Source organism: Bubalus kerabau, chromosome 1 (assembly GCF_029407905.1).
Source record: "Bubalus kerabau isolate K-KA32 ecotype Philippines breed swamp buffalo chromosome 1, PCC_UOA_SB_1v2, whole genome shotgun sequence".
NCBI lineage: Eukaryota > Metazoa > Chordata > Mammalia > Artiodactyla > Bovidae > Bubalus > Bubalus kerabau.
In genome coordinates this window covers 230,884,716-230,904,020 of record NC_073624.1, presented here as the reverse complement: position 1 = coordinate 230,904,020, position 19,305 = coordinate 230,884,716, and the positions used below count along the sequence as shown (strand labels likewise).

At 49.9% G+C, this 19,305-nt stretch overlaps 1 protein-coding gene across 4 annotated transcripts; it reads right to left on the bottom strand.

Annotated features, from left to right (window-relative positions):
• Positions 1 to 511: 511 nt before the first annotated feature.
• On the bottom strand, positions 512 to 16,679 carry MYOZ3 (myozenin 3). Of its 4 annotated transcripts, none has more exons than XM_055558759.1 (7): positions 16,020 to 16,679; positions 14,613 to 14,691; positions 7,515 to 7,669; positions 6,332 to 6,385; positions 6,104 to 6,239; positions 5,505 to 5,667; positions 512 to 2,314 (listed from the first exon to the last, which is right to left on the bottom strand). In XM_055558759.1, the coding sequence occupies exons 2-7, from the start codon at positions 14,671 to 14,673 to the stop codon at positions 2,146 to 2,148; spliced, it is 738 nt and encodes a 245-aa protein (XP_055414734.1). In that variant the 5' UTR covers positions 14,674 to 14,691; positions 16,020 to 16,679; the 3' UTR covers positions 512 to 2,145. The 4 variants fall into 4 exon arrangements, with proteins under 4 accessions (XP_055414734.1, XP_055414738.1, XP_055414732.1 ...); XM_055558763.1 differs by having other exon boundaries at positions 16,349 to 16,679; XM_055558757.1 differs by having other exon boundaries at positions 14,613 to 14,674; positions 16,020 to 16,678.
• Positions 16,680 to 19,305: the final 2,626 nt, after the last annotated feature.

Here is a 19,305-nt window from a genome sequence, read left to right as displayed (position 1 = left end):
ACACAGCCTTAAATGGCAGCCCCCACATTCAAGACAGCACATCAATTGCAAGTAAATCTAAATCAGCTGTTGGCCCCTTAAGACTGGGTGGGGCATAGAGAAACTCCTCCAGAGCAAAAGGAAGATGCAGCCATTTTCTATTTCTGGAAACCAGCTAGATTTCCAGCGTGCACACCTGGGAATCAGCTAGATTTGTGGCCTTCTCCTCTCCCCAGGAGAGGGAGTCAGGGAGGAGGCAGAGGGAGGCAGCGGGGAAAGGAGTAAATCATGTCCAAAGGGAGCCCTAGGGTCATCGGAGGCTCTCCTTCAGGTTTCAGCCTAACTGACCCCCAGTGACATTTCCATGAGCCTACTTCTCAAGGTGCATTCACTGCAGGAACATCGTATCCAGCCAAGAGCAGTAGTTGCCTAAAATCTGACTGCTTATTACCTGTGTGTCCATCACTATGCTCACAAAACCCTATGCAGGGTCTTGTACTCTTGTCCTCATCTTACAAGTGGAGAAACAGAGGCCCACAGGTGAGAAATGACTTGCTCGAGTTCCCACAGCTAGCAGTGGCACTAGAACCCACCCCATCCAGTCTGACCCCCAGCCTGCACTCTTAAGCTCTAAAAGCATGACACCAGGATTAGGTGATTCCAGACTGAACGGGCACTGACTTGGCCACCCAGTGGAGTGATATTCACTGGAATTGGACAGATCCCCACTTTGGCTTTGTCCCCAGACAAGTCACTTCCCCTTCTTAGGTCTGGATAGCCACATCTGTAAGGCAAGACCACGCCTTTGTCTCGAGGTTGTACTGAAAATTAGAAATGGGGGATCCAGAACGCCTGCTACCAGCACGAGCACCGAGGCACCCAATAAAAATCAACCGCCATCAGCACCACCACCCACACCTGCAGGGAGGCGCTCCCTTCCCCGTCTTTCCAAGGAGCCTGCGCAGAGGCCGAACTACGCCTGGTGGGCACTACAACGAGATCTAGCCCGGGGTCTGCTCCAAATGGTGAGTGGAAGCGGGTGGAAGGGAGTCGTCCTTGTAAGCACCCCACTCTGCACCTGCCCCGGAGGGTGCCGAGGGGTGCTCCTTCCTTTGACCCCATGGCTGTCTCCCTAGTCCAGGCCTCGTTCCTTGAAGGGTTCCCGGCATGGGCCTTGCTCCTCTCCAGTCTGTGCCCCACACAGCAACCAGCGAGACCCCTCACTCCCCAGCTTAATAACTTCCCCATCTCCTTAGTGCAGCCCACCCCACTCCGCCCCGCTGAGGACTCACCGCCTTCTCTGACACTGCCGTCCCCCTTCTTCACACCGGTACCCGTGACAATTCTGCACCCTTGCCCTCACCACCCACTTGCCAGAAATGCCTTCATCTCCACAATCTCCCTGTCACACCCCCTCCCTTCAGTCCTCCAAGGCCCTACTCAAATCCTCTGGGACACCTTCCAGAGTCCCCACCCCACACCCAGGGTTAGAGACCCCCCCTCTGCTTCACATGGTTCCTCAGTTGTCAGTGTGCTTTAGGGAGCATTAAGGTGATTTACCACTTTACAAATCTGTCTTTGCTACTGTCTTTTCCTCCCTCTTTCTAGGCTAGGGCCTGGGCTTATTCTCCACCTTCTCCCTATGGCTGGCACAGCAGCTAACACACAGTTGGTGCTTAGTAAATGTTAGCAGCGTGAATAGATAAAGACCATCTGTGTCTCAGTAAAAGGAAAAACTAATTATCAGAGTGCTTCACAGGTAAATAGGCAGCTAGTGGGCTCCCTGTCACTGGGGGAGACTAAGCTAGAGTACAGGAACAGGAGAGAGTGGAGGCAGGATGTGAAGTCACTGGAGGCTTCGATTCCTAAAGACACAAACCAGGGACCAGTTTTCTTAGAATCAGCTCGGAGTGCGAGTTACTAATAGAGATCCTCTGCTCAGGGGATTCTGATGCTGCAGGTTTGGGCAGGTCAGAAACCTGTAGGAAAATACCCCCAGGTGATTTTGAAGCATGCCACATTGGGAACTGCTGAATTTTGTGACTTTGAGGCCATTTGCAGTAAGGTTTTGTGTGCGATGGCCCTTTGTAAACTGAAGTGCTGGCCACAAATCTTGGCTCCAGGTGTTATTCGAACTCTGAGATGAGGGAAGTGAAGGTGCTGGAGCTACAGCTCCTCAGACTCGGGGAGGTTGCGGACCCAGCCCTGGGCCACTCTGTTGAAGCTGGGCCTGAGGCGAAGGAGTTCCAAGCCACTGGTGAGCTCCGGAACGAAGGGAGTGCCTGCCCTCGGAAGGGTTTCTCCCACCAGGGGTCCTCCAAAGGGCACCGGGGTCCTGGGGAGAGAAGAGCGGCAGGAGAGGCAGGTTGGGTGGGAGTGGGGTGGCAGAAAAGACATGGAGGTGACCGCGTGTGGCCCCCTCCCCGCCTCTCTGGGCCTCCGTTTCTCTGTTACTCAGCAAAAGATTTTGTACTATCTTTAACAGGTTTCTCCAGCTTTGCCCAGTCCCAAATCTGCCCCTAGTCAGGATGGCTCGTTGTTTGTAAATATTAATAAGAATGATGTTTTCAGAGTGAAAATTGGCCTGTCCTAGCAAAACTCTCAGCTCCCCTTAAATAAAGTCCAGAAGGGGGAAGAATTGGAATCTGGTTTTTCCTTCCTCTTGACATCTCCCCTTACAAAAATATATCACAAACTGGAGAGAGAAAGGAGAGTTAGAAAGAACATTCAGATTCAGAGAATACAGATTACAACCAAGACATGCCATTTCTCACCCACAATACTGACAAGAATAAGTGATTTGGTAACTGGCCAAAGTTAGTGAATGGTGGAGAGATTCTCACTCATATACTGCTGGCTGGAGGCTAAACTGGTGCTGCTACCTTGCAGGGCAATTTGGCAGGATCCTTTAAACCTGAGAATGTGCAAATTCTGTCAACCAGCAACTCTACCTGTAAGCATATGGCTTAGGAAGTGCATGCACATATGCACAAGGGAGCAGATATGAGCAGTGATTAGTGACAAACCAGAGACAAGCCACATGCCCACTGGCAGAACAATGGATAAGATCAATATATTCATGGCAGAGTACTATGTAACAGCTTAAAAGGAATGAACAGAGCTATAGATACTAAGAGATTTCAAAAGCATAATGTTGAGTGAAAAAAGCAAGTTATAGGATGAGATTCAGAATATCAAAAGACACACATACACATGCAAACCAAACAACGCTACATGCCCATAGGTATGTAGCTGCTTGTAGATGCTCTGAGAACACACGCCAACCTGACAACAGTGCTCCTTTTGCGAAGAGACCCGGGATTGGAGGATGGGGAACAAAGGGCCCTACTTTCATTTGTAGTTGCCTAGGGTTGTATGTGAGAACGCAATGGCACCCCACTCCAGTACTCTTGCCTGGAAAATCCCATGGACGGAGGAGGGCTGGTGGGCTGCAGTCCATGGGGCTGCTAAGAGTCGGACACGACCGAGTGACTTCACTTTCACGTTTCACTTTCGTGCACTGGAGAAGGAAATGGAAACCCACTCCAGTGTTGATGGGAGAATCCCAGGGTCGGCGGAGCCTGGTGGGCTGCCGTTTATGGGATCGCACAGAGTGAGTCGGACATGACTGAAGCGACTTAGCAGCAGCAGCAGGGTTGTGTTTTTTTTTCTAAGATAATATAAATACATGATTTTCAAACTATTTTTTACTTTTAAGAGAACAAAGAGCATTGCTCATGTAGTGTTTTCCCTGCAGCTTGGGACCGTTCCTGAGCCAGGAGCCAGGTTCCAGCCAGGACAGTGTTTCTGCCTGGACCACCCCAGCGGTGGCGGCAACAGCCGGGCCCCACAGGAGCAGGCCAGGCAGCTTCCAAGCTGCGCAGAGTTCACAGTCGGGCCGTGGATGCTGAGCACAGCTTGACTGCCAACACTGCTGTCCTTCCCTCTCTACCTCAGTTGCCTCTTCTGCGCCAGGAAGGGTCTGGCCTTGAGGCTCCTTAAGAACCCCCCTTCTTTTGGTGGGAACATGCCTCAGCCCGTCATAGCGTGAGATCGGTGGGGCCACAGCCTGCCCTGGCCAGCCTGGAAGCTGCCTGCTAGCACTGATGTCTGCTGAGGGTTTTAAATAGCTAGACAGGCAGGGCTGGAGGGCCCCGGGAGAAGAAGCAGCCCAGTCCTTCCTGGCAGGAAATCCCCAATCCTCTGCCAATGGCTTGTGATTCACACGATGCCTGTTGGACCCTGTTCTTCCCATCATGGTCCTCCCATGCTCTCAGCTGTTTGAGGGCAGTCACATCCCTCCAGAGCACTCTCTTCTCAAGGCCCATCACCCCGGCTCCTTCAACCCTTCCTTAGGGGACCTGGTCTCAAGGCCAAGCCAGGCAGATAGTCTCCACATGTGGTCTGAGCAGGTGCCAGAAGAGCTGGGCTGTGGCCTCCTCTCTGTGGACCCTCCACTTTCTCACTTAGTGCAGCCCAAGCCAGCAGAGAATTTCTCATAAATAGCAGCACAGTAAGGAAGCCAACTGCATTTGAAATGCATCCCCCAGCCCCACGCCTTCCTCCAGTGCCAGGCTCCCGTCCTGCCTGCTGCGACTTGTTTTCAGGCCCCTAGAGTGGAACATTAAATTTATCCCTTTCAAGTTCTCCCCTGAAAATAATAACCTGTAAATAGTAATAATAGAAGCTACCATTTTTTGAGAGATTCTCACTTGCCAGAAACTTTACCCATGGCCTCTCATGCAACCCTCACAACCATTTTATGAAGTAGATATTAATACTATAAGAGTCTCCTTTTATAAGTGGGAATTGGAGACCCAGAGAGGTTAAGCCATTCGCCCAAGGTCACACAGCCGGGGGTAGAGATTGCATTAAGCCCTTGATGAAGCCCCACGCTCTAAACACTATGAGCCACTTACTGTTGTTCTCACCTCTGGTGTCCAATATTTCACTGCCACTTCCCACAGTGGCGCAACCTCAAGGTCACTTTCTAGGCCTCTTCCAGACCACTGATGAAAGGGAAAGGCTGAAGTGGCCTAGGACTGGTGAGATCTGGGGCCCCCACCCAGGGAAGGACTCTCACTTCCACATCCATCAAGGAGGTGGCACACAGCAGTGATGAAGAACAAGAAACTGGACTCTGGAGTCCGACAAACCCGATGTGGATCCCAGCCCTGCCATTGCTTTCTTGCCATGTGACTTTGGGCAGATTGTTGATAATCCTCTTCTCCAGCAGAATGGGAAAAATTGTAGCACCTGCCCCACCCTGTTGTGAAGCAGGATCCAACAAGATGTGTGCCACACACACCCATTCATCCCCTGTGCATTTACTGAGCACCTGCTAAGTGCTAAGGCGCAAGAGTTCTATTGTGTTTTAGCAGGAACGCAATAAATGCATACAAGGCGTTGGGGTAGAGCCTGGCATGTAGAAAGTGCTCAGGAAACGCAGCTGCTGCTGTGGTTGTGACTGGCTCCAGTGCGTCCTCCTCCCAGGTCTCTCCCCGAGCAGCCCCGCCTTGTCTTACTTGTTGAAATTTCGATACTCCGCCAGACTGGGGGTGTGACTTCTGCCCTCGCCCAGGTAGTCCCGGTAGCTGATGAACTCCTGCCACGGGCAGCGGTAGCCCTTGGGGATGGCTGTGTGGTTGAACTTCTCAGGTGGGATGCCCTTCAGTGGCTCAGCATAACCTAGGGGTGGAGTATGGCATGTGGGAGGCAGGCGAGTGGGCTGCCTGGGTTTCCTTCTCCTTTGGTCCCCACACCCAACCCATGGACACTGGGGATGGGAAGGAAGGACCTAGGAAAGGGAAGTCAAGGGAGGGAGTGGAATGTGATGCCAAACCCGCTGTAGCAAAGAGGACCCTTTCCCATCCCTGGAAATGGGGAGGATGGAGCAGGGGAAGTGCAAGTTGGGGCAGACACTCTAGTCTTGGCTCATCTCTGGCACGCTCTGTGGCCTGACACAGCTGTACCTCTCTGGGCTTGTGCTGTATCTGCAGAGAGGGGTGTGTGTGTGTAAGGAGATGGACTAGATACTCTCTGGGTGCTCTTCCTGCCCCATCAGGGAACACACCCATGTTATGATCCTCCAGTCCTGGTCCTGGGACGTGGGGAGGCCACTTACCTGGTGCCAGGGCGCTGGGGTTGTAGGTGCTCACTGGCCGGGAGGCCATGGACTCAGCATCCCCAGGGCCCCCTTGAGAGGCGGGATAGATGTGGAGCTCAGAGCGGTAGTTCTGCCCCTCATGGCTGTTGGCAACCTGGGCACGGGAGTGAAAGCTCAGAGAATCTGAGCTGCCTGGCCCCTTCCCCCGGGCTTTCCCTCCTTGGGGGAATCTCTGTCCACACTCACCATCCCAGGTTCTGCTGTTCCAGTCACCTTCTCCTTTGCACTTCCTGCCACGACCTGTGGGGTTGGGAGGTGGGTGGCAAGTAAACCACAGGTAGGCTTACCAGGGTTCTGCCTCCACTGAAAAAGGCAGGGGGTGGGGAGGGGCATAATCCTAGAGCCCACCTCCCAGGGATGTTGGGGGAATGAGTTCATAATGTAGAGCGCTAGACCCTGGAACAGAGAAGTGCTCTTATATATGTTAGCGGCTATTGTTGTATTGCCCCTGGACTTCCGTTAACCTCCCTGAGCCTCAGTTTCCTTCTCTGTAGAGAGGGCATGATGATGATACTATCACTCTCTGATCATTAAACGAGACGACACGTGCTCACGGCTTAGCTAGCACTGTCATAAGCACATAGCAAAGGTAGATGTTTTGTCATTTTTGTTATTCTGCCACATGGTGCCCCCTCCTGTTTTATCCAGAAATTGAGTGGAGCAGGATAGCAGGCCCTGAGTTCATCAGAAGTACTTGAGACTGCCTGCCACCTCTCTGAAGTCCAAGGGCAGGTCATTCTTGTTTCCTTTCTTTGCTGTTGTTTAGTCACTAAGTCATGTCTTAACTCTCTTGCGAGCCATGGACTGTAGCCCGCCAGGTTCCTCTGTCCATGCGATTTCTCAGGCAAGAATACTGGAGTGGGTTGCCATTTCCCTCTCCAAGGGATCTTCCTGACCCAGAGATCGAACTGTCACCTACATGGGCAGGTGGGCTCTTTACCACTGAGCCACCAGGGAAGCCCCATTCTTTAGATGACTTTACCTTCTTCCAGAGGGAAGAAGAGAGAGGTGTTCTGTATTTTCCATCTTAGATCAAGCTCAGGTCTAATCTAAATCCTGCTTGCTGCACATTCAGCCCAGAGCACCTGACTGTCCTTCGGCACTTTTCACAGGAGCCAGGGTCCCTTCACTCCATGGCTCACCCTGTCCAACCCACTTTATGTTTCGTGTCTGGGGAGACATGCCTGAAGAGCTAACTCTTCTAAGATCACAGAGCCGGGCAGGCGTCAGTCTGATGGTGACGCCACAGTCATCCCCTAGTTGGACTTGAGGGGCCCCTGTAGGGGCCAGATGTTCTCACTTGGCTCGTTGTTTGGCTCTAGGCTAATGACTGGCCCTCAGTCTCCCTGTGAGTGCAGTGGGAGCTTACAGCACGAGGGCTGGCTGCAAACTCAAAGGTGAATTTCTGCACGCGGCGCTGTCTCTTCTGGAAGAGGAGGGACCCTCTGTTGTTACGCAGCGATAGCTCCTCCATCATCAAGTCCTGGGGCACGCTCAGTTTCTTGCCCAGGTCCAGCAAAGGAACTGCAGGAGAGGACAGAGAGAGCTCTTACCACCAAACCTTCAGGATACTCCGGCTGCTAACTCTAAGGGGACCTCTTCACAGCACCGTCCGTTATGTACAAGTATGTCAGTTTCTCCCTATGCTTGCTGACACTGGGTGTCATTCTGTGGATTCTTTGCCTAGCCAATGGGCTGAGATGACTCCTCTGAGTGTGATTTGCCTGTGTTTGATGAAAGTGAAAGTGGAGAGTGAAAAATTTGGCTTAAAGCTCAACATTTAGAAAACGAAGATCATGGCATCCGGTCCCATCACTTCATGGGAAATAGATGGGGAAACAGTGGAAACAGTGTCAGACTTTATTTTTTTGGGCTCCAAAATCACTGCAGATGGTGACTGCAGCCATGAAATTAAAAGACGCTTACTCCTTGGAAGGAAAGTTATGACCAACCTAGATAGCATATTCCAAAGCAGAGACATTACTTTGCCAACAAAGGTCCATCTAGTCAAGGCTGTGGTTTTTCCTGTGGTCATGTATGGATGTGAGAGTTGGACTGTGAAGAAGGCTGAGTGCCGAAGAATTGATGCTTTTGAACTGTGGTGTTGGAGAAGACTCTTGAGAGTCCCTTGGATTGCAAGGACATCCAACCAGTCCATTCTGAAGGAGATCAGCCCTGGGATTTCTTTGGAAGGAATGATGCTAAAGCTGAAACTCCAGTACTTTGGCCACCTCATGTGAAAAGCTGACTCATTGGAAAAGACTCTGATGCTGGGAGGGATTGGGGGCAGGAGGAGAAGGGGACGACAGAGGATGAGATGGCTGGGTGGCATCACTGACTCGATGGACGTGAGTCTGAGTGAACTCCGGGAGTTGGTGATGGACAGGGAGGCCTGGCGTGCTGCGATTCGTGGGGTCGCAAAGAGTCACGACTGAGCGACTGAACTGAACTGATGCTGAAATCAAGCATCATTTCAGATATTCTTTTGTCAGGTGTATTTAGTCCCTGAATCTCCTGTGCAGCTCTGTGCCCATAATGGTGGAAGTGATGAGAAATTATCAGATTCTAGATATCTTCTGAAGGAAGGCCCTTGGGGTGGGATGTGAGAGAGAGACAGAGGAGTGGAGGTGATGGCAAAGTTTCTGGCCTGAGCCGCTGGGAGGATGCAGCGGCCACTCTCAAGCATTCAGGTCTAGACATGTCTTCTTTTCATTTTAAAATAGCCTTTTATCAGGATGTGCTGTGTGTGCATGCTACGTTGCTCAGTAGTGTCCAACTCTTTGCGACTGTATGGACTGTAGCCTGCTAGGCTCCTCTGTCCATGGGATTCTCCAGGCCAGAATACTGGAGTGGGGAGCCTTTCCCTTCTCCAGGGGATCTTCCCAACCCAGGGATTGAACCCAGATCTCCCACATTGCGGGCGAATTCTTTACCAACTGAACCACAAGGGAAGCCCCCCTGTCTTCTTAATTGACCATATATTTATGTGATTTTTTTAACCAAAATGAAATCATAACATAGCTTCTTTGGAACTTGCTTTTATTCAAAGCTCTCTTCCTTTTCAAGTGAATGAATTTTTGTTTTATATCAATGTAATGCCTAACACATATTCAAACTCCCCTAATGGTCTCCAAAACTGAGAATAAGGTTTGAAGAGTCTTGTAGGCATCCCAGTGGAGATGCTGAGGAGGGAGCTGGATATATGAGTCTAATGTTTGTGGGAGAAAACTGACTTGGATGTAAAAAGTGGGACATTGGGAGTATACAAATGGTATTTGCTATCGTTGTTTTTCAGTGAAGAGTTTTCTGTTGATTTCTCTCCTCATGGTTAGGACCAGTCATTACAGCCATGTAGAAGGATTTCGGGGCTGATGACTGTCAGTAATTTGGGGGACTATCCATATCCTTTGTGCTTCCCCACCAGCAAAATGCACATTTCACACTGGCCCAACAAAGGGAGACTTGTTGGGAAGAGAGGAGTGTCGGAGGTGATGAGGACGCTGGTAGGAGCGGGATGCGTGTGGACAGTGCAGGCAGTGTCATCTCTAAAATCAGATCCACGTGGGTTCATGTTCCAGCTCTCTAAATGACATTCTGAGCCTGGAGGCTGGCTGAGATCACCAAGGTTATGAGGATGCATAAGAGCTCTACAGACTGAGCCCCGGGGCCTCCAACATCTACAGACTGAGCCTCAGGGCCTCCAACATTTAGATCGAGGAGATGAAAACAGTCTGAGCCTGGGGAGAAGCAGGAGGAAATCTAAAGACTGTGGTGTCCTAGGACCAAAGGCTGAAAGCGTTTCAGGGACAATGAACTGATCAACAGAGTCAAATGTTGCTGACATGTCGAGTCAGAGGAGGGCTGAAAATTGACCATTATATTTAGTAACACGGGGTTATTATTGGTAATCTCCACAAAAGCAGTCCCTGTGGTGTACTTGGGTGTGAAAGCCTTATTGGAAAAGGTTCAAGAGAAAAGGGACTGAGGAACAGTTTAACCATACCACGAGGAAGCAATGAGCCAAATCTAGGATGTGGGACTTGTACAGAGCATCTGGCCCAGTTTCTTCAAAGGAGTGAATGACATGGAAAAAAAAGGAGGGGGTAACGGTGATTTAGATTAAGGGAGATTTAAGAGACATAGCTACCAAATAAAAACAAGGGCCCTTGAAGGTGCTGTGCTAAGTGAAATAAGTCAGATAAAGACAACCATATGATTTCACTCACATGCAGAATATAAAAACAAACATAAACAAAAGCCAACATGAATGATCAAACCAAACATCAACAAACATGCAGATACAGAGAACAGAGTAGTGGTTACTAGAAGGGAATGGGGCCAAGAGGGAGGGCGAGATGAGTAAAGGGGTCAACTGTGGTGAAAGGTAGAAACCATACTTTTGGTGGTGAGCATGCTATAGTGTATGGGCTTCCCTGGTGGCTTAGATGGTAAAGAATCTACCTGTAATAAAGGAGACCAGAGTTTGATTCATGGGTTGGGGTGATCCCTTGGAGATGGGAATGGCTATCAACTTCAGTATTCTTGCCTGGAGAATTCTGTGGACAGAGGAGTCTGGTGGGCTACAGCCCACAGGGTCTCAAATAGTTGGACAGGACTAACACTTTCACTTTTCATGCTCTAATGTGTACAGAAGTAGAAATATAATGTTGTACACATGAAACTAGATAATGTTAGAATCCAAAGTGGCTCTTATTTAGATATCCGTGAACAAACAAGAAAACTGGGGAAAGTTGACTACAGGACTGGTTATTAGATAGTATTAAATCAGTGTTGCTCATTTTGGTCAGTGTGTTAATACCTTTACATGTAAGGAAATGTGCTTTTTATTACTGTTGATGCATAGTGAAGTGTTTGGGGGGGGGTGGTGGAATGACATGTTTCTTGGGACTTGTTCTGGACTCCAGAAATAAAAGGGGGACCTCGGGGGTCTGAACTCTCTACTTTGGTTTGTGTGTATGTATAAGTTGGTTAAATAAAATGTTGAAAAGAGAGAGAGGAGGGAAGTAAAGACAGCAGCTTTGAGGAGCTGTGCTCTGAAGGACCACGGCTGGATGCAGCTATGGAAACAAGAGGGGTTTGTTTGCTTGCTTGTTTTTAAAGAGGAGAATTACTGAAGGAATGTCCTAGAGCTGGGGAGAGAGCAGGGAGGGTGTCTGGCGCCCAGCTAGAAGCGTTGGCTTCGGACAGGTGCACGGAGAGTTCATCTCTCACGCTAGGAAAACCGAGAACAGGGACACAGAGGCAAACAAGCGGACAGATGTGGAGGCGGGAGCCTGCAGAAGTCTCCTTTGGCTCCTTTTCTCAGTGAAATAAGAAGCAAGGTCACTAGCTGAGAATGGAAGTGGGGGAGGAGGTACTTTAGGTTTGAGAAGAGCGGTTGCTGAAATTGTCCCAGAGAACAGTAGAGAGAGTGACTGGGGGAGGAAGACGGACGTGGTCAGCAGTCAGCTCTGAGGGCCGTGCAAGTGCGGCGCTTCATCCCACTCAGCGGAACCCTAAATGGCCTTTGAAAAAAGAGGCTGATGGTTTTTTCATTCTTTCAGCAAATGTAGAGAAAGAAACTTCTACACATTAGAATCAGAAAGAAATCCACTATAGATTAAGAGGGGGGAAAAAAAGCAAATTTCTGAAGAATTTGTATTCTAAGATCCCACTCATATGTTTAAAAAAATAAGTATATGCTTATGCATGTATTGAATCTGCAAGGAGACATGCCAAATATGAGCAGTGACTATTTATGGGATATACAAAGGAGGAGGGCTGGAAATTGTTTGCACTGTTTTTGTTTTTTTTCAAACGAGACAATGCACTCTGTCTTAAACAGATGAAAGACCTAAATATGTAATACCTAAATACATACCTAAATATGTAATAAAAGTCCCCTGGCATATATTCTCAACTGCTGTTCAGATGAACTGAGCTCAATATTTAAAGACAAAAAAAAAAAAAAGCTATAGATGAAACCTATTTTGACTAAGCAATTCTAATTCTAGGCATTCATCCTTGGGGAGAAAAGTTGAATAAATACACCCAAGGATATACGTACGAGGATGTTTGCTGCAGTGAGGTGTCAGATTATGAAAACGGGGAATCAGTCTTACAAGGGATGCCGCCTGGACACCCTTTATCAGTGACTAACAGCTCACAACGGCCACCTCTGCAGAGAACTGCCCCGGTGAGAAGAAGCTGCAACAGCCCCCCTGCTAAAGCTGAGATGATTTCTTTCTTTTCTTTTTTTTTTTAGCTGAGATGATTTCTATAGGGCAGTTAATTTATGCTCTGGAACCCACTTCCTTCCTTAGCTATTTCCTCTGCCCAGTTCTGCTTTTGTCACTTCCCGTCTCCTAGGAGTGCAATCTCAACAAGTCACTTGTTCAGGAATCCTCAGGCTCTACCCCTAACCTTAGTCAAGCCTTCATGGCCTCCTTGTCAGGGGAGGGTGTATAAATATATATAATATCTTATATGCTGGGGGAGAGGAGGGGTGAGATAAATTATACTAAGATGGGAAGTCTGTGGTATGCTGCTAAGTGAACAAAATTTAAGATGTGGTATGTAGCTGAGTGAAAAAAATTTAAGATGTGGTGTGCTGCAAAGTGAAAAAAAATTTAAGATGACGAACACAGTGTATAGTATTCAGCCCACGTGTATATGTGCTTATATAAATGTTTATATATGAACAGAAGAAGGATTTACACAAATCTGTTAACAATGGTTATCTCCAGATGGTTTCATTATGAGGAACTTCCGCTTTCAAAGTCATTCATATCTGTTTTGTCTGAATATTTTATAAAATGAAATGTTTTATTTATGTAACCATGTGGTAAAGGAGCAGTTTTGGAGACAAAGAGATCTGGGGTCAAATCTGTTCTGCATCTACTGAGGATGTGATTTCCTGGCTTTCCTGAGTCTCTGTTTTCTCATCTAAAAAATGGGCATAATTGTATCTAATTTACAGAGTTGTTGTGAGGGTTATATATATAACAAAAAGTTCAAATGCTCTTAGCACCATATCTGAGACACAGTAAGCGCACAAGAACAGTGTTTTTTTTATTATTTTACAATGGCTGTCTTTTGGTGATGAGCTCATGCGATTTTTTTTCCCTTTCTACTTTTCTTTAGTTTAAAAATTGTCTTTAATTAATACTCTAGCAATAATCAACAACAACAACAACAAAAAACTTATTTCCAGTCTGGCATAAATGATGTGCGTCAACATTGGGGGGTCTGTAACTAATTAGACAAGAAAAGAAAATGCTTTGCCTGGTTCTTCTATTTAGAGCCTCGATATCTCACAAAGCTTACATATTTCAGCATGAAAATCATGGAATGAAAAAAAATGAAACCATCAAAAGGAGGCAAGAACACACAAAATGGATTAAAAGTATGCCTCACAGATAAAGCTGTACACATGATGAAACAGTTCTTAGAACACCTCACCTAAGGAGGCAAAACTGCAGCAAAGTCCTTAGGCAGGGATTTATCAGAGCTTGGTTCACTGCTCTCCTGCATGGGAACCATCCGGGTACTTGTCTAAGTGGCTAATGCTTGGCCTCCTCCCTAGGTCCCCTGGATCAGAACTCCTGGGTAGGGATATTGGGATGAGCCTCCTGACAGCCTTACCCACTTCCGTGCCCCTCTGCTTTGCCACCAGGTTTCTCTATAGTCCTTCTTTTAGATAAATAACCTGCTCCCATCTGTACCTCCCATACCCGGCCCCAGGTCGGTGGGCACTGAGCTGGGCAACCTGGATTCTGATCGGCCCCCTGAGTCCCTCAGTAACTGTGCGCTCCCTCAGTAATCTGTACTTTTAAGCAACAGCGCCATGTCACTATGATTCACAGAAAAGTGTGAGACTTCTGACTTAGCTGAATTTATTTTTAAAATACATAAAATGCTCTGAAGTAGGCCAAATAAAGACTCCAAAATTTTACCAAGAGTTCTGGAAGAGGTCTTATAAAATTGATAAATATGTATTTTAGATGATTTATCCATTGGCTGAATCAGCTTTTACGTGAAATGGTTTGACTCAGATTGGGCAGCCTGCTCTTGCCCCGCTGCCCCACTCTCCCCTGACCCCTTGTCTCGTGCTGTGGCTGCTCAGTGAGACCCCCAGTTAAAGCACAAGCAATTATGTGGGAAGCTTGGGCCATTGGTAGGGTTCGATCTGGGACCCTCAGAGCTCAATCTTGGGCTGAGGCAATGACTCAGGTGGGGCCAGGGCCTCGTCTATGGCACTCAACCTCAGCTCTCGTGTGCCCCGAAATCAGGGCCAGGCCCCTCCCAATGCTTCGGGAAACTTCCCAGCCCAGGCGGCAGATTCCACAGGCTGGCCTGGAACTCACACCTGTTTGCCCAGGCCTGGGGCCAGCAGGCTGAGTGGCTATAGCCTGGGACCAAGAAAGGATGGGATCTGAGGGATGCCCAGGGGCTGGGTCAGCCTTACCTGGTTCAGTGAGGTCCCCCGTGGTAGTCATCACCGGTCCCTTCTGCTCCTTGGGGATCATCCTGTGGAGGAGACACCCCTACAGATGGGTCCAGCTGCCTCCGTTCCTCCCAGTCCTTGATCCACCCAGCCTCAGCCCCACACAGCCATATCTCACCCCAGTCTCAAGCAAGGGCTGTCCAAGTGGGAAAGAGGAGGCTGAGGTCCATGCAGGGCAAGGGAGATGCTCAAAGTCATGCAGATCTGCTTCCAGGTTGCTAAGGAAGCACAAGGCTCATCGAGAGTAGTTTCTGGGACATTAGAAGGGGAGGTGGGGGTGTCTGACTGTTGTTGTCCACTGACTTGAGTGAGCTCTACTCAGAGGCTTAAAGAGGTTGAAGGTTGAAGTCTGGGGGAGAGGAGCATGGCCGGTTAGGCTGGGGCTGCACTGGGGTCTTCAAGGTGTGCCCCTCATGTCCCAAGTATTCAGCTCTGAAGCTTGAGGGCACAGGCTGGTGCAAGGAAGCTGAAAGAGCCATCAGCCCCTTCGTAGTCCCCATCCTTCGGCGCCCTTCCATGGTGCTCTGCTTCTCTCCTTCCTCCACCAGTCCCCCATTTGCATCTATGATGTGTCCCAGGAATCTTGGAGGTGATTTAAAATAAAATGAGGCCCAAAGCCCCAGAGAAGCCCTGCAGGCCCCAAGTCTAGAGTCCCCATCTTGCCCTCAGGAGAGAAGGCAGAGCCCTTGAGCCACCTGACAGCCTTACCCACTTCTATGCCCCTCTGCTTTGCTGCCAGGTTTTTCTATATTCCTTCTTTTAGAAAAACAATCTGCCTCCATCCATTTTCTCCCCTCCCGTACCCATACCCGGCCCCAGGTCATTGGTGCTGAGCTTGGCAACCTGGATTCTAATCGGTCTCTCTGACTCCCTCGGTAAGTGTGAGCAAGCAGCTCTCCAGCTCCGTGTCTCTCTGTGCCACCTAAAACTGCATGCAAGCATGAGCACATGTGCATGCATTTGGGGTGAGGCCCATGGGCTTGTGAAGCATGCTCCACTGTGACCACTTAGGATCCCACAGTTCCAAATCTGTTTCTTGACAAATACTCTCCTTACAGAAATTTACAGACATCGGGAAGGACCCCTCATTTGACAGACAGGGACCCTGTTCCCTCCGTTGCTGAAAGATCTTGAAGTCTGAGCAGAGTCATAACCTACCCTCCAGCTGGAATCCTAGCCACCCCTCCCCGTTTAACTGAGAGGTTAGGATCCCTCCCTTCCCAATTCAGGATCCAGGCTTCCACAAGGCCCCACACTCCCGGCCCTTCTGCAGGGTCCTTGCTTTGCTGTGGGGGGAAGGGGCTCTGGAATTACTCTTCTCCACCACCCACTCCCCACAGCCCTCAAGCTCCCCTTGGATCCTGGTACCTGAGAGATGGAAGCACAGTGGGCAGGAGGGGGTGTCAGACCCTCAGATTAACACCTCTTTCGGGAAGCTGAGAGTCGAGTGGTCAGTGTCTGTGCAGGGGGTCGGCGAGCTGGGTGTGCCTTGCAGCCAGCTCCGGCCTCAGCTGACGAGAGTCGCCCCTGCCTTGTGGTGGCTCACAGCCTTATTTCGGGCTGCAATAGGATCCAGGGACAGATGCTAAAAGCACCAGGCCCCAGAGAAGACAGGTGCCCCGGCAGCAAGCCCTCGCACACAGAAGGCCTTGCATGCACATGTACAACACACATACACACGCACACACCAAAGTCACCTGGAAATGCCGAGAGTGAGTCACCGGTCTCCTGAGCTTGCTAACGATATCCTTAGTGCCTAGAGTGGGGCCTGGTAGGAACTTGGTGGATATTTGTTGAATGAGTGATGGAATGGGTGGGTAGGTGAATGAATGAATTATCCCCCAATGTCTTTGCTTGACGTGTTCTTTCCTTTCCTTTCCTTCTTTCCTGCCTTCCTTTCTTCCTTCTGCTTCCTTCTTCCCTTCTTCTCTCTCTCCCTCTACCTTCTCACATTCTCTGAGCTTCTCTCTATGGACTGAAAATAAATAAGGCAGGGCTCTGTCCTCAAGGAGCTCAGCCAGGCCCCTGTCAGCCCCGTAAACAGCTTCTGCAGCGCATCATGGGAAATGCTCTGGGAGGGCCCCAGGGGAGGGTGCCACTCGCTCAGCCTGGGGGTGGGGAAGGCCTCCCAGAGGAGGAGACATTTGAGCTGGGCCTCGAGGCATGAGTGGGAGTTCACGGGGCAGAGAGGGGCACGAGTAATTGCAGGCCGAGGCTGCGTCATGTATAAGGATATTAGGGGCCAGCTAGGACTGGGGGCTGGGGTGGTGCTGAGAGATGAGGCCAGACAGGTGGGCAGGGGCTGGATCACAGCAGGCTTTTCAAAAGCAAAGTTTTATAAAGGGCTGTTGGAGTTTAAAGCAGTGGAATGGAGCAGTCAGATGGCATTTTCCAAAGATATCTCTGGCTGCTCTGTGGAAAGTGGGTTGGCGGGAGCGAGACTGGAGGCAGGAGGATTTCACTGTGGTCAAGCGAGAGCCAGGGGGTGGCTGGACCAGGGCGGTGACAGAGGGCATGGAGAGGAGGAGAGGGGCTTGAGGGGTTCGGGGAATTACCAGGTCGTGGTGACAGACTGGCTGCAGGAGATGAGGAAAGAGCCACTCCCACTTCTGGCTTGAGTCGTTCAAGGAAAACAACAGTGGTCGGGGGGCAGATACTTAGTTAAGTTTGGAATGAAATTGGTTTGAGGTGTCTGGGCACCAGGATCACCAGTAGGCATGGGGACACTGCTCAGGAGAGGATTCTGCTGAAGATAAAGATTGTGTCAGAGGTGCATTAATGCTGCCAGGGAAAGGTGGGACGGGCAGGGATGTGCTGGGTCCAGGGAAGTGATCTCCTGTACCTGTGTGCCAGATAGATTGTCCAAGGGCATCTCTCTCAAGAAGCCTGGACTCTGCTGTGGATCACCTGAACTCAGCTTCCTGACCCTCAGAGTCCTTTGCTCTGTCTCTGCTAGAAGAAGGTGAGGGATGTTCCTAGGGCAGGCTTGGCCTCACCTGTGAGTAGAGCCATGATACCCTTCTCTGGGCAAAGGACGCCCCCATCAGAAGAGGAGCACTGCTAATGGTGTGGGTCCTGAGCTCTCTAGGGTTGCCTGGACTCTGATGTTACCTCTTGTAGGAGCTCCTCCTCCTGCCTGAAGCCCGTCGTCAGGAAGCAGCCCTGGAGTGCTGGGCCCTGATGCAGCCTGGCCCTGACCACTGCAGTGAGTGTCTGGTCAGGGCCCAGGCAATACCACCTTGAGACATCCCCTCAACCGACTCATTCATTATACAGATAGGGATGCTGGGGCCTGGAGAAGGAGTGGGTTTACCCAGGGTCACCCAGCTAGTAGGTGATAAGATGAGAACTTCAACCCAGGGACTTCGTCTGTGGCCCAGAGTGTTATCTTTGTCCCCCATCTCTCCTCAGGGTTGCGACTTTCCAAGCACCCATCCCTTGTGTATCATTCTCATCCACCCCACAGCCCATGGACTGTTCCATGGTTGGGGAAAGAGAAGAGCTTTAGACATAGCTGAAAACGACACAAGGGACAGAAGAATGCAAGAAGCATTTATTGAGGGCCAGAGCTGAATTCTACAGGAGGCAAAAGGCAGGACCAGGCAATTTCTAGCGGGTTAGAGAAGAGGACTAGGGAAGAAGGCGGTGACAGGGAGAGAACAGCCAGACAGAACTGCAGCTTCCCAAGGCTGCCTCCTGCTGGCTATTTGTGGGAAATGCAGGCAGAAGTGGCTTTTTCTGTGCCATTGCATTAACCGTAACCTGATGGTGTCTTTTCTCTGAAAAAGGCCCTTAGCCCCAGTCTCCCATGCTACAAGGGTCCCTGAAGCAGGAGGGGACTTCAGTAATGTGATCGCTCATCACTGACAAGCTGGAGCACCCTCTCAACTTCCTACCACCAGAGCCTATGTTCCCAGTCTTTAGGCCTGAGGAATCCTCTGGGATCAGTCCTTTATTCCAAAGCACCTCACCCTGATTCTCTCTCCCATCCTGACCCCAGATTGCCCTAGCCTCACTAAGGGGTTCCAGGTCTAATATCAACCTGAGGGGTGGGGCAAGTCTACCCCTAACCCCCAAAATCACCCTCTGTCCCTCACCTTTGGCAACATCCTGGTAACCTTTCACTTACATACATACCTCTGATCCTCAGCCAGTTCCAGCCCCCACACCCACCCCCACACTTAGGATCCTGAAACTGATATTTTAAACCTCTAGAGGGCACCACGAGCCAGCTCTGGAAACTATAGGACTGAAGCACATTCCTCCCTGTGTCCCTTCCAGGCTTCCCAACCAGAGTCACTACAGCTTAAGGGGCAGGCTAGGGCCTGCAGCCAGGCTCCCCAGTGTTACTGGGCACCAGACACTGGCTAGCCCAGAGTGTGACAGGAAAGAGATGAGGCAGAACAGTGCCTACTCATCTGGGCACAATACAGATGCTGAGCCTGAAACTGAAGAGTGGGGGTAATTCCTAAGGAACCAGAAACACAGGCAGACTCTGGTCTAACCCCCCACTCACCCACCCAGACTCATCTGCCCAGCCAGTCCTCCAGTACTACTTACTCTCCCTTCCTTCCAAATACTATGGAATGCATTTCAGGACTGGAAGAGCCCTCAGAGGTCATCTGAGCCAAATCATTCCCTACTAGAATCTCCT

Coding starts and splice junctions, on each gene's coding strand:
- MYOZ3 (XM_055558759.1), bottom strand. CDS start 14,673: ATGATCCCCAAGGAGCAGAAGGGACCGGTGATGACTACCACGGGGGAC. Junction 6,386..7,514: donor TTGCAGCCAGCCCTCGTGCT/GTAAGCTCCCAC, acceptor CCAACCCCACAG/GTCGTGGCAGGAAGTGCAAA. Junction 2,315..5,504: donor GAGTATCGAAATTTCAACAA/GTAAGACAAGGC, acceptor TTCTCTCCCCAG/GACCCCGGTGCCCTTTGGAG.